Source organism: Toxotes jaculatrix, chromosome 16 (genome assembly GCF_017976425.1).
Source record: "Toxotes jaculatrix isolate fToxJac2 chromosome 16, fToxJac2.pri, whole genome shotgun sequence".
NCBI classification, from domain to species: Eukaryota; Metazoa; Chordata; class Actinopteri; family Toxotidae; genus Toxotes; species Toxotes jaculatrix.
The window spans coordinates 21,930,018-21,945,885 of record NC_054409.1 but is presented as its reverse complement, the minus strand read 5'-3'; the positions used below and the strand labels follow the sequence as shown (position 1 = coordinate 21,945,885).

Below are 15,868 nucleotides of genomic sequence, written 5' to 3'. Positions count from 1 at the left end.
GGTATAAAACAAATCTGCCAAATGGTTTAAGAATTATTTGATCTGTCGAGGAGAACAGCCTGAAAAATCATGACCACACGCCAAGTACAGGTGAACGGCATCAGCAAAGAGGGACAGAAGCCACAAGCTGAAACAAACCAAAAGCAATATAATGAACAGATGCAATAAACTGGCATTTATTTATGCTTTATTTAATGTTTATTTTTATATAGCTTTTGTATATTTTATAATGCTGTGGTATGTGGTGTGAACCGCGTACCACAGCAATTACAGCCCAAGCTAGTTTGCGATGCTCTTCCCTAGATGGGCCCCTAAAATACTCAAAACTCAGCGAGATAATAAATACAGAACAGCACAAGACGCAAAACCCAACAGGACAGTACATTTAGAACAACAGTGCAACAATGGTACAGTAAAATGATCATGAAATTCAATGACATAACTGCAGCGCCCTTAGAGGAATGATTCTCTAAGGGCACAGTCACTGAGCACCTCGGGGGCCTGTGTGTGTGAAATTCCTGAATGAGTTTAATAGCAGCTAATTTAATGACACGACTAAAACGTAACATATTTAATTTAGTTTCTAAAATTTTAATTTTGCAGTTACCCAGTGTTTTAAAACTCAGTGTCATTCTAGTGAGCTGGCTCACCCATCTGCTTTCAAACATAGCCGTCAGTCTGCAGACATGTTTTGGACCATTGCTGATTTTTTTTATTCCTTCAGTCTAAGCACTGATACTGTCGGTAACCATTATCTCCCTGGCATGCTGCAAATGAACAAATTCTAACAATACTTACTTATAAAATACCAGTAGTATGAGTCTAGTATTCTAGTGTTTATTTTGTTAACAGCAGTAAGTGAAGTTACATACATACACATGTACACTTGTTCATTTTGAATTTCATTTTCTTTACCAATAAAATCATTTTGGATTTGGAGACAGATGATAACTTTTCTGATTTCACTGGAAACATAGATGTCTGATATGTCTGAAATGTCTCAGGGGCTTCTCTCTGTACTCTGCTTTGCATTTGTCATGTTCATCACCTCTGTCAATCACGTCACCTCCTTCAGCTGAGACGGTGCTACAACGGGAGCGCTCTCCTCCCTTGGCAGAGAGCCAGCAATCCAAAGATGTCTCCTCTTTCTCTTCGTCCACGTCCTCTCCCTGGGACTCGCCAGAAAATGCTTTCCAAGCACTCAAACCCGTACCAGCTCGGGCCCAGAGCGCCCCCATCACCCTGCCAACTGAGACAGTTGACCCCATCAAAAGCCCGGTCACCGCCAGCCCTCCAAAGAGCGTAGACGCCTTCTCCTCCGTGTCCTGGTCCCAGAGCCAGTGGATCGCTTTCAGCGATAATTTTACTCCACCTCGCCGTCAGGGCTCAGGGTCGTGTGTGAAGGACCTCCAGAGGCCTCAGCCTGGCTCCGGCAGGTCAAGTCGCTTCCTCTCTGATGACTCTGCTGATGCCTACTGCAAAGCACCAGGCAGCAGAGAGGACGGCAGCTCCTGTTTCCCTGATGTCTTTGCTGGGATTACAGATAGGGCGATGGCTGCCGCTCCATCAAGCAAAGTATTCAATGGTAACATTATTACTGATGTCAGAGACGTGTTTTATGCCTGAGGTTTGGAGTTTGATTTGTATAATTTATTATTTTTTCTGTGTCTTGTCATTTGTGTGCATTTGTTTCATATTTGAAGTTTACAATCACATACTTTTGAAAGTTTTTGTTGTTGTTTTTTTACATTTTATTTTACAGACTTATGTTTATCTAACTCACTGCCTGGTTTGCAACATTTTTGTCTTTGAGTTTTGCTTTATGAAATTTATTTTGGAATGTGTTTTTCTTGTTTCCTGTGATGATTTTTTAATTTTGACTGTTTTGCTTTTATGGTTTACATATCAGAGGTCTCGATGCACGACGGTTTTGCATTTGCCTGAGTGAAGCCCAGTTGTAGATGTACATGATTTCTTGTACTGATTCCTGTTTCTCGCTGTTTAACTGTTGCTAACTACTAAAACTTCCGTGTGTTTACCTGTGTAGTGCCAGTACCGAACCGACCTACGACCCCGCTGACAGCTGGAGCCCTGGTGCCTCCACCACGACCCTCCTCTAGGCCCAAACTTCCCACTGGAAAACTCACGGGAATCAATGAGATCGTGAGTAATTGAAACATCTCTGTATGTACAACAAAACCTCGATTTCTCTTGAAATGACATTCTGAAATTGTAATACCATCCTATTTGAATGACTCCCTTCGCTCAGGTTCGGCCATTCAGCCCACCCAAAACGTCCAGTGCCAGTCCTCCTCCTACAGCACCACTCGCCCGGGCTGAGAGTTCCTCCTCCTTGTCCTCGAACGCCTCACTCAGCGCCGGCAACACCCCTACCGTTGGTGAGCTTCCTCAGCCTCCTCCATGAACAGAGAATCTCTCCTTTCTTGGACGATTTGCTCTCCTTTTCTTCAGCTCCTCACCAGTTTGCCGCATGTCGTTGTCTCTGCACCACAATGTGCTGTTTTCTCCTTTTCCCTCTTCCCTCACTCCTCTCTCCTTCCTTGCTTCACTCCTCTCCTTACAGGAGCTGAGCACACCTTTGCTCACCCCCTCTCCTCCCCAGAGCCAGAGCTGCTCTCCCTTTCTCCTTTCTTTCTACTAAGCCAAAGTGAGTCTGCCTTTCCAAACTCTTGTTTCCCTAAGAGACACTCCTCTCTGTGGTGCTTACAGTCATCATCTCTACTCTGTATACATTTCACTGATGCTAAGATTGCCATCATTAGGTCCTGTTAGCTCTTTGTTCATCTCATGTGCAGTCATGTCTGCCTTATCAGCTTAGGGCTCACCTGCCACCATCATGCATTTAGGAACCGGCTTACATCTGTGCTCAGCATCATCTGTCCTCACATTTGTCCTCTCTGGGTTTGTTTATCTCCTCCTTCCCTCTTTATGCCTTTAATTTGGCGTAAAGAGGATGATGTGTTCATAGCGAAGCTGCCTACCTTTGAGAAGCGGTGTGAAACACCAGCAGGTACGGTTGAAGTTCATTCAAGAGGACTCTCCTCTGTGTTTAACTAAAACTAACACCAGTGTGATGAACTGGCTGGATGGAGAACTGGATTTTTTTTTTTTTTTTTTGCTCTGCAGTGACTGCATTCCTCTGTCTTGTGTGCATTTTCATCCCTTCAGCCTGTTTCTCACATTTATCTTTCTATCAAAAGCATCAACTTCTAACATTATAAAGAGTTGTTGGTTAAAATAATGAAGTAACGAGTGCTCTGACTGGTACATCTTTTGTTAACTTCAGTTTTAATATGCTGTCTGAGGTCATTCTGACTAATAGTACGTAATTATAACTAAAGCAGCTGTAGCACGAACTGCTCTAAAACCGTATCTCATTTCTGTTTATTTGAAAAATAACAGAATGTACTGATTGCCGCGTATGAGTGACTGACCTCATGAAGTGTAATAATACAAGTATTCTTAATTATATAATGCATCTTTGCATGATCAAGCCTTCCTAATTCTGATGTGAGCTTTGGACCCCAGTGTTATGAAAGTCTGATCTGCAGCTGAGTCAACAGACCTGAATCTCTGTGCCTTTCTCATTCTCAGGGACGTCTCGCGGTCCCAGCCCTGTGACCCTGGCATCCCAAGATGCTTTGCCCATTGCCGTGGCCTTCACAGAGTCGGTTAATGCTTACTTCAAAGGAGCTGATCCCACTAAGTGAGCCTCACATGACCTCCTACCGCTCAAAGGCCCTGACATAGGCCTGCACGCATACACATTTTTGTCCATATTTGAACTTAAAGAATAACACATAGGACGCTGTACGTTCTGCATTAAATGGCGCTGTACTTCATGGTCCCTGCCCAGTGCGCACAACGCACAGTAGGCCTTTGGTAGTGCGTTTTGCAGAGTGTCTCTCGCTCTCGCTCTGCATGTGTGGAATGTTTTGCATTAGTCTGACACCATTCTTTCAGAGTGGATAACCTACATGGGGCAGATTATAGTCTGGGGCAGAGAAAACATACAGCCTTTTATTGGTTAACTGCTGTTAAATTGCCGCTGTGCAAAAAAGCTTATTTTTGCAGGGATTAGCAAATGGAACATTTCATAAGCAATGCAGCAGAGACACGGTGCGAGGTTGAGACCCGCTGTGGGCTGTTAAACACCACAGCCTCGGCCGGACCCCGAATGCAAGAGGACTCTTCCCGTCCCAGAAAAAACTGGACCAATATTAGACTATAGAAGCACACAGATATATATTAAAACTTACAAAAGCGGAGACGTGTTAAATCTAAAACCTAAAGAAAATGTGCTAGATCGGACCAGAAGTCTACTCAGGTTTGATATCTACTCTAAATAGACATTGGTTAGAACCTTTTATAAAGAGTGGATTACTGGGCTTAAGTACAATCCATATTAATACCAAATATGTCAAATTTGGCTTTGTACTCAGTCATAGTGATGAAAAGTGGAGCAAAAGAAAAAAGAAAAGAAGCAGAAGAATCTTTTTTTGTAACAGATTATTTCTTGAGAAAAAGGCCAGACATTCTCTAGTTTCAGTTTCTCAAACACTTTATTTTATGCTTTTCCCTGTTTGCTTATTGAATAAAATGGAATGTCTTTGAGTTTTTGGGCTGTTGGTCATACAGAACAAGTGATTAAAAAGTGTCACCTTAGACCGTGGGAAAATGTTTTCTGGTATTTTATAAACCAAAAGACAGATGATTCATAATGAAATGGCTCATTACCTGGAGCCCTTTTCTAAGACGTAGTTCATATTCATGTGGCTGCCCTCCACAGGTGCATTGTGAAGATCACGGGAGACATGACTCTGTCGTTCCCCATGGGCATCATCAAGGTGTTCACCACCAACCCCTCCCCGGCCGTCCTCACCTTCAAACTGAAGAACACCAGCAGGCTGGAGCAGATCCTGCCCAACCAACAGCTGTTGTACAGGTGAGGTGTCCAGGAAAGATGATCGGCAACGAAACTAGAACACAAGCAGGCGTGTTTGCATTGCAACTTGTGGAGTTGACGAGTTGATAACTTGTCAGAGTTGCGGTTGAGTCTAAGAGGGATTTGGCCTCGATGATACGAGTGAGAATGGAGGAAATGTAGTCTGCGTCAGCGAGAGGAAATTCAATTAGTAATCTGACATAAACCTATCATTAAGTTGTCAGGGAAGTATTTTCCACCAGACTTTAACAGCCAGGTTCTCAACAGCCCATGTCTCTTCTGAAATACTTCACGCCCTAAAATAGCAAAGAACAGCAAACTTTATATAACAGCTGCTTCATTTAACATACTTCAGCTTATCTCTCACCTCTTCTGTCTCAGTCGAAGGTGTTCAGTGTATGTTTTACCTCACATGCAGTGCTGCAGTTTCAATATGCCATTAAATTTATTGGCCCTATTTTAAAACTGCAACTTCTCAAAACAAACTGTTTGTGTTTTTTTTTTTTTTTTAATGTTTCTCCGTCCGGTTCCTCTCGGTTATCCCAAGACCACATGGCTGGACTAATTGAATCAAATGGAATTCATGATTTAGTAGCTGGTTGGATATAACAGGGTCATTTTTTCCGAGCTATTGGAGCTTTACACACAAAGCCAAGAAGAGCAATGAATAATTGAGCCTCTGATTATTCAGTGTGTGTGTGTGTGTTTCTTTCTGTTTGTCTTTTATCTAGTGATCCTTCCCAAAGTGACTCGAATTCCAAGGACTTCTGGTTCAACATGCAAGCACTGACGTCCTACCTCAGAAAAGCCTCAGATCAGAATCCTTCAGCTTCCTATTATAATGTGGACATCCTAAAATACCAGGTCAGTCAGCCAGCACCGTGCCGAGAACACGGTCCAGATAAAATAACAGTAGATAAAGAATGTTCTCTGAAAACATATTTCCCAAAGTGCTTCACAGTCCAAACAAGTCTGAGAGAAAAGCAAAAAAGAAAATGAACATGGGGCCAGAGGAGGGAGAAGGGCAGAAACACAAGCAGTGCAGAAATGATATCACAGTATTTTCATAGTGCTGTTTGTGTTGTGTCAGACTTCTGGTTGATCTTTCAGCCCTTTGCGGACTCGGTCTATAATATTCTTTTAATAATCCATAATAGTTTTAACATTGTGGCCTGTGCCTGCCACACAGTCTTGCAATCTTTCTGGACAAGATAAGAATTAAATCAATTTGTCATAACTCATTGTCTTTATAACTGAACTTACTCCAAAACAACAGCTGTGATAATCTGATTCCAGCTACGTGTATGCACTGTGGGCCTGCTCCCAAAATCATGTAGCCTCACACAAAGTGAAATGCCTTTGGGAAATCTTTAAAACAAACAAACCAAAATCTGGTTTTACAGTTTCCAGCTGGCTTGTTTACAGTTTATCCATCTTTAATGACATTGTGCATATGAAATGACATTGTGGAGGTTTAAACTGGAAAATCCATGTTGTCTGTAACACTATATTATAAGTGTTTGCACAGACACTGAGTATTACCTGTGATTCTTATCTTATGCCACTGGGAGTGAGACAAGAGAAAAAAGAGCAGTGATTGTGTGTTATTTAGTCAGTATTTACTGTATGAATGAAACAAATGTCCAGAAACTTTGAGAGGTATTTAAAACTGGTCAATGTTTTAAATTTATGGATGATTTGGAAGATTTCTCTTGTCAGCCAGCAGCTCCAGAGCAGGTCATGGCTAAATATCTTGTCAGGGATTCGTCAGCGGTGTCATCAAGCATCAAGACACAACTACCACTTCATAATCAAGCCCAATTTTTTGTTGTTTTCTTGATAAAATAAAGTTTAATATTTTTAGTTTATGTGAAGTGAATTAAAAAATTGATGTGTCCTGATTTCTGTTTACCTGAAACAACAGTTGGTGTTCAAACTGCTTTCAAACTTTCCAGGAAGCTTTGGAGAAACATGGGTTTTGTTTCAGCTCACATTTCTGTTTTCAGCACAGCAAACCAAAAATGTGTCTGTCACAACTATAACAGTGTATTTGAACTTCTGAGTTGAGACTCAGACTGCTGTATCACTGCTTTCTGTTTCGCTGTACTGCCGTGTTCAGGTGCAGTCTGATGGCATCCATTCCACTCCTCTAAACCTGGCCGTGTACTGGAAGTGTACGCCGAGTACAACAGACCTGAGGGTGGATTACCGCTACAACCCGGATTCCATGGCCTCTCCTGGGCCGCTCACCAACGTACAGATCTTAGTGCCTGTTGACGGAGGAGTGACAAACATGCAGTCTCTGCCCAACTCTATATGGTGAGATGTGCCGCTTGTTTTGTGAAGAGCTGAAGAACCCTTTCTATCTTAGTTAAACAGAAAAAGCTCAAGTTGTTATTTCTTTCTCTTATTTTAGGAATTCAGAGCAGAATAAGTGTTTGTGGAAACTGAGTGACATCTCAGAAAAGTCTGATAATGAAGGTAAAGATTTTCTTTTTTCTACTCTTTGAAATTTGTTTGCCATGAAAGAAAGTTTCTTCTAAATTCTAGATTGTGGATGGTGAGGGAGAGAGTTGGATCAGTCGCTGGAATTTGGGTGTGTTTGTTTGTGTCCAACCCCAGGTGCCGGATCTCTGAGGGCCAAGTTTGAACTGTCAGATGGCCCGTCAAACCCCTCTACTCTGGCAGTGCAGTTTATGAATGAGGGGAGCACCCTGTCCGGAGCGGACATGGAGCTACAGGGGACTGGATACAGACTTTCTCTGAGCAAGAAGAGATTTGTCACAGGTATGTAGTACACCATCCATATGTCTGATTTTGGTATGTTTAACGCCTGAGCAACTCAAATTGCATCCCTTGTATACTTTTCTTTAGGACGTTATATGGCAGATTGCTGAGGTGACCCACCACTCTGGTTCTTAAGGAAAAAAACAAAACAAAATCTCGCTTGACACAAAACTTGGCAACTTTGCCTCCTGAATCTCTGGATCCACGTGAGCACAGTCGTGCTTTTTCCCTGGAGGCGAGAATCTCACTACAATAAAACAGCACTGAGTATTGAACACTGTTTAAAAAAAAAAATAAAAAAAAACTAAGATGAGCTTTCAGGAACTGTGTAGATATGAAGTCTAATAATGCTTTCTGATCAATTCACTTTTGTATAGTCAGAAACAATTTATGGATTAGATATAAATCTATATTGTATTTGAAATCATAAAAAAAAGAAAAAAGTGCACTAACAATCTTTCAAATGCTCTTTTTCCTCTTATATTCATTTTTCAAGAGCCTATAAGGAATATAAAACAAAACCATTTCTGTGTGGAAGAGAAGAAAAGGTGTCTTCCTCTCTCCCTTCGAACTGTAAATATTAACACTGAATATTCTGCTCGACCAGCTCTGACTTAACTCTCAAATCAGTTTTGTTTGCTGATTGTTCTCGTTTCCTCCTCACAATTTGTCTTTTTTTTTGACCATGTGCAATGAAGCCACGAAGGTAGAATCTGTCTTAAACAGTATGAATCCTCTCTCACGCTGTCGTGAGACAAGCTTGATCTTTAAAATAACATTGAAGTGCTTTCAAACGAATGCAAAAAAAAAAAGGAAAAAAAAAATCTGACCTCAGTGCCTCCTCTTATACTGTGGATCAACAGGCAACAAATGTACGTCAATGTTTTACCCAGATTTGGGTTTCCAGATTTAAGCTACATTTCTCTGTGGTAAAATGCATGGAGTTTTTTTTTTTTTTTAAACAATCACCCCTAATGGGGTCTGTGATCAGCGTGGTCTTTTTAAAATTGAGCTTTTTTTTTCCCTTGTAAATTCCCCTTTCAGCCCTTTTTAAGCCCTTAATTTTTACTCTTCATAAAAGAAAATTGCTCAGCAATCTTGACTGTAAAACCTTGTGTCACATGTTAGATGCTTTAAAAAAAAAAAAAAAAAAATCAAGGGACATTACCCAAAAACTCGCAACCTTTATTTAAAAACTGGCAGTGTTTTTTAATCATACTCGTGCCCTATTAATGGAGAAATGTGCCTGAATCGAACTTTTCTCTACTTTTTTTGTACACTAAAGCACAGTTAATGAGAATAGCACCAACAATGTGCCAGTTGTGTTTTTTTTTTAAACTCCTTTATTTGGATATTGAAGGGAAAATGTCTCCTCTTTTTACAAGACAACTGTCTTCCAGAAATGAATCAGTCATGTTTGCCTTCTGTGATTTTTGCCTTTTTCTATTCGTTACTCGTCAGTTGACCTCAACCTCTCATACGCTCACTGTGCAGTAGATGGTGTTAGTGAAGTAGCACAATAAGGCCAAATTAATGATTGAAATGCCTTATCACAACTACTCTACACTGAGTAATCCAATGTTGTTGACTGTGGTTAGATATTGTGACACAGTATTGCCATTGCCATTGCCCTGTGATAGATTACTGACTCTGTACTGCCTCTCACCCAGTGCATGCTGGGAAAAGCTTCAGCTTCTTGCTTTTATAAACAGCACAAGCAGGTATGGAAAGTGGAAGGGTGGAAAATTGGTGCTTCATTCTTTTCTTTTACTAATCGAAGGGCAGCTGCTGTTGAGGCTGTTGTACTTCTAGATTATTTCATGTTGTGTAGGACATGTTTTCGTTGACCTCATCCTTGCGATGATCCTTAAATTGGCTGATGTGTTGGTATGTGACGTGTGGAGATGCAACAGGTTGCCTCGAAGCTGTGATTGGATATCGATGAAACCTTTTAGGGCAGGAGTTTCATACACTGTGCATCATGTGGCCAACTGACCTCTCAAATAAGGTTTTAGGAAACAACCTTTCACATCAGACTTATGTTTTACTGTATCCTATAAAACATGGCTCAGTGCAGTTTTTAACTGGTTTGCAGGTGATTTAAACTAATTTCCATATCTGATTCTTTTAATGTCTCACCCAGAAACTGGTAGAAACGCATGATTCATTCGATTTCAGTCCTCATATCTGACCAGGGTGATAGTATGTAATCAGCAATTTGTAATGTTTTTTAATGTTTTGTATGATTCTTTCAGTACCTGGTTTAAGACTCAAGCCTTTGATAATAATTTAGAGCCAGACACCAACTGTCAGTCGATCTTAATAAAATTAAAGTTTCAGCATTTGAGGCTGAAACTTTAATCAGCCAGATGTTTCAAGGTAGTTGAAATGAATGAGTTTACATTGAATCCTAAAATTGTAGCACCAGACATTTGTACAGCGAGAAATCAACATGCCGTTCTGTGTTCTCTCTGAATTAATCAGTGGTTTTGGTCAGACAAACCAAATACATTTTTTAAAAAAACAAAAAAAACAGAGTACACAGATTCTGTAATTATAGTCAGTATTAGCAAGCTGGTTCTTGCTGTCCCCACAAAACTTTCCACAAAACAAAATTTTCAAGGCTCCTTTTTCGGTCACTCTCACTTTCTTTCTTTATATGTTCTATTAAACAGAGTTTAAAAAGAGCAAAATTGTGTAAAAGATTCTCATAAATTGTACATTTTTACCAATATCTCAGCCACTTTTTGTCTCTACTTTATGATTTCTCATTGTGCCTGTATTAAATGTGTAATATATGAATATATACAAATATATGAAAATGACTACTTTAAGTGTGTTCTGTGTAATTTCTTCCAGCCTTATCATAAATATATAGTGTGTTTATCATCATTTTTTTAGCAGCATGGCTCCTGGGATGGCAGTGTCAGTCATTAATTTCAGACTGAAATGTCTTCATAATTGATGGAGGCATTGCCATTCATGGTCCCCAGAGTTGGAACCTACCAACTTTGGTTATCCTCAGACTTTCCCTCCATCAGCGCCAGCAGGAAATATCCAAATATCTCAATACTAGTTGGTTTAGCACAAAACTTTGTACAGACATTTATGTTTCCCGAACTCTGTGCTCACTTCGCTCAGAGCACTGCTGTGCCTAACAGAGCATGCTAACGCCGCGGCTGCAGACTGAATTGAGAGATAGCTCTCAGGGATAGAAAAAAAAAAAAAACTGTGTCTGGAGTGAACTGGCCTTTTAAAGCCCCCTAAATCCCCCTGATGAAATGTTGTAAACTGAAAAGTCAGAAGTTGCAATACTACAAGATAAAAACAACAAATCTATTGTCAGTTTTTTTATGACCATAATCCGTGTCAAAGGGTCAGGCATTAAACTCTGTACAGTCGTGCAGGATGATAGAGCGCAAAAACAAAGTTTGAAGACACCAGCGCACATGTGTTACTAATGTCCTGTTTGCACTGCGAGAACCTCATGCAGTTCTTTGCTTAGGAGGATGTATGCATGACTGTGCGTACGCGCTCAGCACTACATCAACACCTTGTGCATATTTACACACTCAGTCATGCCTTGTGTCCCTCGGCCTGAAGACCTCCTCCTCGCTGTTTGAAATACAGCGTCTGAGCTGCCTTTTCACAGCCACATGTGTGAGCCATCAGTGTTGACTCTACTTTTCCCTGTCTGCCTCACTCAGACGAAGATGAAGAGATCTTAGGGTCTCTTGTGTATGATGTTATTCTCTGAAAGGCCAAAGTGAGATATGTGCGCTGAAGTCATATCCAGAAACTGCACTGGTCCATGTGTTTGTGTGTGGCCAATCTCACACAGCTTGAGAGGATTTGTGAATCTCATTGTACAGGTAAGAGGGCAAATAAAGAAAAATGTGACTGTGAAAGTTTAAGAGAATGGTTTGACGTTTTGGCAACTAAACTTGTTTTCTCTCTTTCCAAAAGTTTGACTAGAAGATCGACACTACAGCCTAAATCTGGTATCGATTGAGAAGCCTGGACGTCAGAATCAGCTCCGTGAAACAGTCGGAGCAGAGGGAGCATTTCGTCTTTGTTGTCCACCATGACAGTTGAGTTTGTCCAAAGGCCCACTGGAGCCATAGAGTTGAGTTATTCTACAATCCAGAGAGCAAACCCCACATCAGTAACATTTACGGACAATTTATAATTGATGTGCCCATTTGATCTCTCTCCTCACCAGGAGAAAAAAACATCTGAACAAACAAGGATGGTGTAAGTTTATTGCATTAATATGAATTCCTCTCCCCTGCTTCTCCCACTCGCTCTGAAGCCCAGAAGACCTCTTTAGAATAACTCAAACCCTGAACATGTCAGACTCACATCCAAAGGCATCTGTCACATTTTCCACTCAGCAAGCAGACCTCAGTCAACTGTTTCCCCCTGGCAATAAAAATATGAACACAATTCAGCGTTAAGAAAACTGACAGGAAATTTATCACCATGAAAGGACTGAGACAAACTGCTTTTATCTGGCTGACACCACAGATCATCAGCTTTACAATCAGTCAGTTAATCAGCTGATTTTAGCCTCTCAATCTTTAGAGCACTGTAATGTGATTTACACCAAAATAATAAAAGACATTGATTCAGACAACATTAAAAGCACTGTTTCTGTTTTAGGCTTTAGGATCTGTTAGTAAGCAAGTCATCAGAAGCCTTGAGCCCTTTGCTTGATATGTATCTTTGAAATGTGGCCTAAAGGATATTTTTGAGCATATTTTGGAACAAATCTAAATCTCAGCAGCTTTTTCCACAAATCCTCGCTGGCTTACTCTGTTTGTGTACATGAGAAAGTAGAACATTACACTAATCAAGCCTTTTTGTGAGGAAAAAAAAAAAACAAAAGGTGCGCCTTAAATTTTTTGATGCCCCTTGGAGAGGGAAGTGAGTTGACCTTTGCAATGAAATCTTCACAGTCCAAACCCAGTCTCCGTGGGGTTGCTGTCATTTAAACAGAGGGTGTGGGTTGTACCCTTACACAACCTTAATTTTTAATTTAAAAAAAATTCCTTGGATTTCAGTAGCTCAAAGTAATTAAATCATACGAACGGCTCATCTCAGAGTTCCTTTGCATGTCAGGTTATATGTTAAGCCCAGTGATACATACACTGCAATAAGTGTGTTGCTGCTACCTGGCAACTACAAACAGACAGCTGTTCTGTACTGTTGTAATTTCTCTGGAGATTTTTTTCCTGACCACTGGCAGAAAGGTGAAGTTAGTTACTGGCAGGAAAACTGAGATACAGTGATGAGACGCTCAGAGTCCCATCTAATGGCAGACTTCACTGCCTTCTCAGCCCTGGGGAGAGGGAGTGGACCCTTCCGTGCCATGTTCACAGAGGCACGTCACAGGCTATTTGTCATGGTAAGCATGTGTGTGAGTGTGTGGTTGGGGGAGGGGGGCGACTGAGAAATGGCCACATCTTAATTCCTATGGTGGTCCTTCGGTCCTGCTTTATTGGCCAGGCAAAATCTGCCATTGTAATTGTATTACTTCTCTTCGATTATGATATAGAAGCACACAAGTTCCTTATATTTTGGGGATAACAGACTATGTAAAATGTATATGGGAAACATCATCTTGGCTGTTTTCTAGTCAAGTCAATTTATTTATGTAAACTAATATAGTGAATCACAAATTTGCCTCAAATCTGTTGTGCTCTGTCCAAAGACCCGTGATTCAGAAGGAAGGAAAGAAACAGCAGGAAGTGCAGCAGAGGATGGATCCCCTTTCCAAAAGATGTTGTAAGTATACCCAAATACCATCAGTAAAATTTCAATTTGGAAAATCAAAACTCAAGGACACTGTTCACACAGAAGGAGAGAGGCAAGGACACTATTACCACAGATAGAGAGATGAGGACACAGTTCACGCAAGGTGAGAATGGACGAGGACACCATTCACGTAGAGGGAGAGGAGATGAGGATACTGTTAACACAAGAGGGAGGAGAGACAAGGTCATCGTTCACACAGAGGGAAGAGAGACAAGGCCACCTTTCACACAGAATTAGAAGAGCAGCTCTCACAGACAGAGGACAGACAAGAGGGAGAAGAGACAAGGTCATCGTTCACACAGATGAAGAAGAGACAAAGATACTATACACTATCCATGGACAAATCCATAAATCTAGGAGCACAATGAGCAATGATGGAGGATTTAGGCTTCTTCAAATAAGAGGGCATCTTATCCTTTAAAAGGATGTGGCATTGTTGTTTAACACAGTTTTTAAAAAATCATTTTATTGTATCTTTCACTGGACGCCAACATGTTTGCCGCTTTGTGATCATTCCTGATTAGAAAAAAAAGACAGTACATTGCGCAGATATTGGACAGATGTGCTTTAGAAGGATGGCGGCAGAGCTGAAGTGAAATGAAGCATAAGCCCAGGGGATCAATACACCCCAGTGTGACTCAACAGGAGACACACACACAGAACTCCTTCCTTCCAGAGAGGAAATGTTCGGTCCATAAATATTTGGAGTTTGCTAATTGAAAGAATCTGTGCAGCTTCATTTCTTGGGGGGGTTCTTTAAACACTGCACTCATATGGATTCTTTGTGTAGTTATGTGTCCCTTTGTTCATTAGTGCCAAGTGAAATGAGCTGAGGCTATGGTAAACATAAAGACAGACACAGGCACACATTCAAAGGCACAAATACACACACAGGTTAGATTTGATCAGCCACTGGCCTTGTGTGTTTGATAGTCAATTGTTTCCCTCTGAAGACCTTTTGTTTTGCTTTGCCATAAGCGGCACATGATCCTCCTTTCCGAATGGCAGATTTGTTACACGCAATGCAGTGTGGATGTGCTTTTATGTAGGCAAACGCAAGCTGTCCGCTGGGAGCAGAGCAGGCCGCTATGAAATTCAACCGAAAAACATGTTTGCATGTCACTGTGTTTGCATTCAGAATTAAAAATTCATGAACATAGGTTTTTTTTTTTTTTTTTTTTTTTTTTTTTTACTGTAGCACACACACTCACGTCTGGCTATTCTGCAGACTGCTCTGCTGCAGCCTGCAGAGGGGACACACTGACAATTACTAAACGAGACTACAGTGGAGAAGAGATTATAGATTGTAGAAAGGAGAATTAAACTGCTAGTGAGAAGGGCTTAAAGTATACACAAACATGAAAAACAAATTCTAGTTTCTCACTTGAATAACATTCCTGTAAAAGCACATTGCAAAATTACTAAAATTACTTTATCCTTTTGTATTTGAGGCATGATGCTGCTGCGCAATTTTACAATCAATACATTTGCATAAACCCCAGCAGCATAAAGAACAGCCAGCCTCAGCACTCCTCCGACACCCTGGTTCAAGTCTGGAGGTTCTTTCGGGGGGGACGCCTGCGTGTTATGTGTGTGTTTCACTTTGTGTGCAGCTCATTTAGCCTCTGACTGTAACACGTATAGCGTGACGTGTTTTTAAGCCCTTCCATTTAACATGCTAGACTGATTGTTCAACTATTGCAGCATGAGCTGTTGCTGATAAGTTATGCATAACAGCTCAGTTGGGAGACGTGTCTGCGTGAAATGACATGTGACAAGGTGGATTTCGGATCACGTTCTATGCGTGCAGGAACCTCCCTTTATTTCTATTTCTCAGCCTCTCAGACAGACCTTAAACACATCAGATCTTTCCTTCGTGGTCTTTTTGGGTTTATTGAAAATCTATTTTGATAACTTGACCGCTTTCTGAAAGTGTGCTGTGTAAGAGAGTGTTAGCTACAAGCTGCCCTAATTCACTAGCACTTCTTTGTGAAGTCAGCCATTAACTCAATAGTAACGACGTCGTCCACTAGTTCATTCATACACTGAAATAGAGAGGTTGTCATTACACTAGTACACCACGTCCTTACAGGATTCTGGAGCAGGTTAACTTATAACTTGTCCTTTTGGCTGGAAGGAGTCTCCAGAGTTACTCAGTGCTGATTCAGTTTGAGCTGGTGTTCACTGTAAGAAGCACCGTGGCCTGGACTGAGAGTTCACCTGCATGTGATACCAAGGTCAAGGGCTGACAAAGGCCCCCCAGGTTTCTGGACTAATACGGTGGGACAAAGGGCTGCA

The 15,868-nt window shown here is 41.1% G+C and overlaps 1 protein-coding gene across 7 annotated transcripts in view; it reads left to right on the top strand.

The window, feature by feature from the left end:
• fcho2 (FCH and mu domain containing endocytic adaptor 2) overlaps positions 1 to 10,587 on the top strand; it is a 39,928-nt gene extending 29,341 nt beyond the window's left edge. For 2 of the 7 annotated variants that reach the window (XM_041058667.1, XM_041058668.1), the window contains 12 exons: positions 1,076 to 1,585; positions 2,048 to 2,163; positions 2,270 to 2,399; positions 2,585 to 2,668; positions 2,972 to 3,031; positions 3,616 to 3,727; positions 4,811 to 4,966; positions 5,698 to 5,830; positions 7,086 to 7,285; positions 7,383 to 7,447; positions 7,589 to 7,753; positions 7,841 to 10,587. In XM_041058667.1, coding sequence (XP_040914601.1) covers positions 1,076 to 1,585; positions 2,048 to 2,163; positions 2,270 to 2,399; positions 2,585 to 2,668; positions 2,972 to 3,031; positions 3,616 to 3,727; positions 4,811 to 4,966; positions 5,698 to 5,830; positions 7,086 to 7,285; positions 7,383 to 7,447; positions 7,589 to 7,753; positions 7,841 to 7,863 — 1,754 coding nt within the window. In that variant the 3' untranslated portion in view covers positions 7,864 to 10,587. The remainder of the gene's footprint in view (positions 1 to 1,075; positions 1,586 to 2,047; positions 2,164 to 2,269; positions 2,400 to 2,584; positions 2,669 to 2,971; positions 3,032 to 3,615; positions 3,728 to 4,810; positions 4,967 to 5,697; positions 5,831 to 7,085; positions 7,286 to 7,382; positions 7,448 to 7,588; positions 7,754 to 7,840) is intronic. The other 5 variants (XM_041058671.1, XM_041058672.1, XM_041058669.1 and 2 more) reach the window with 4 other exon arrangements.
• Positions 10,588 to 15,868: the final 5,281 nt, after the last annotated feature.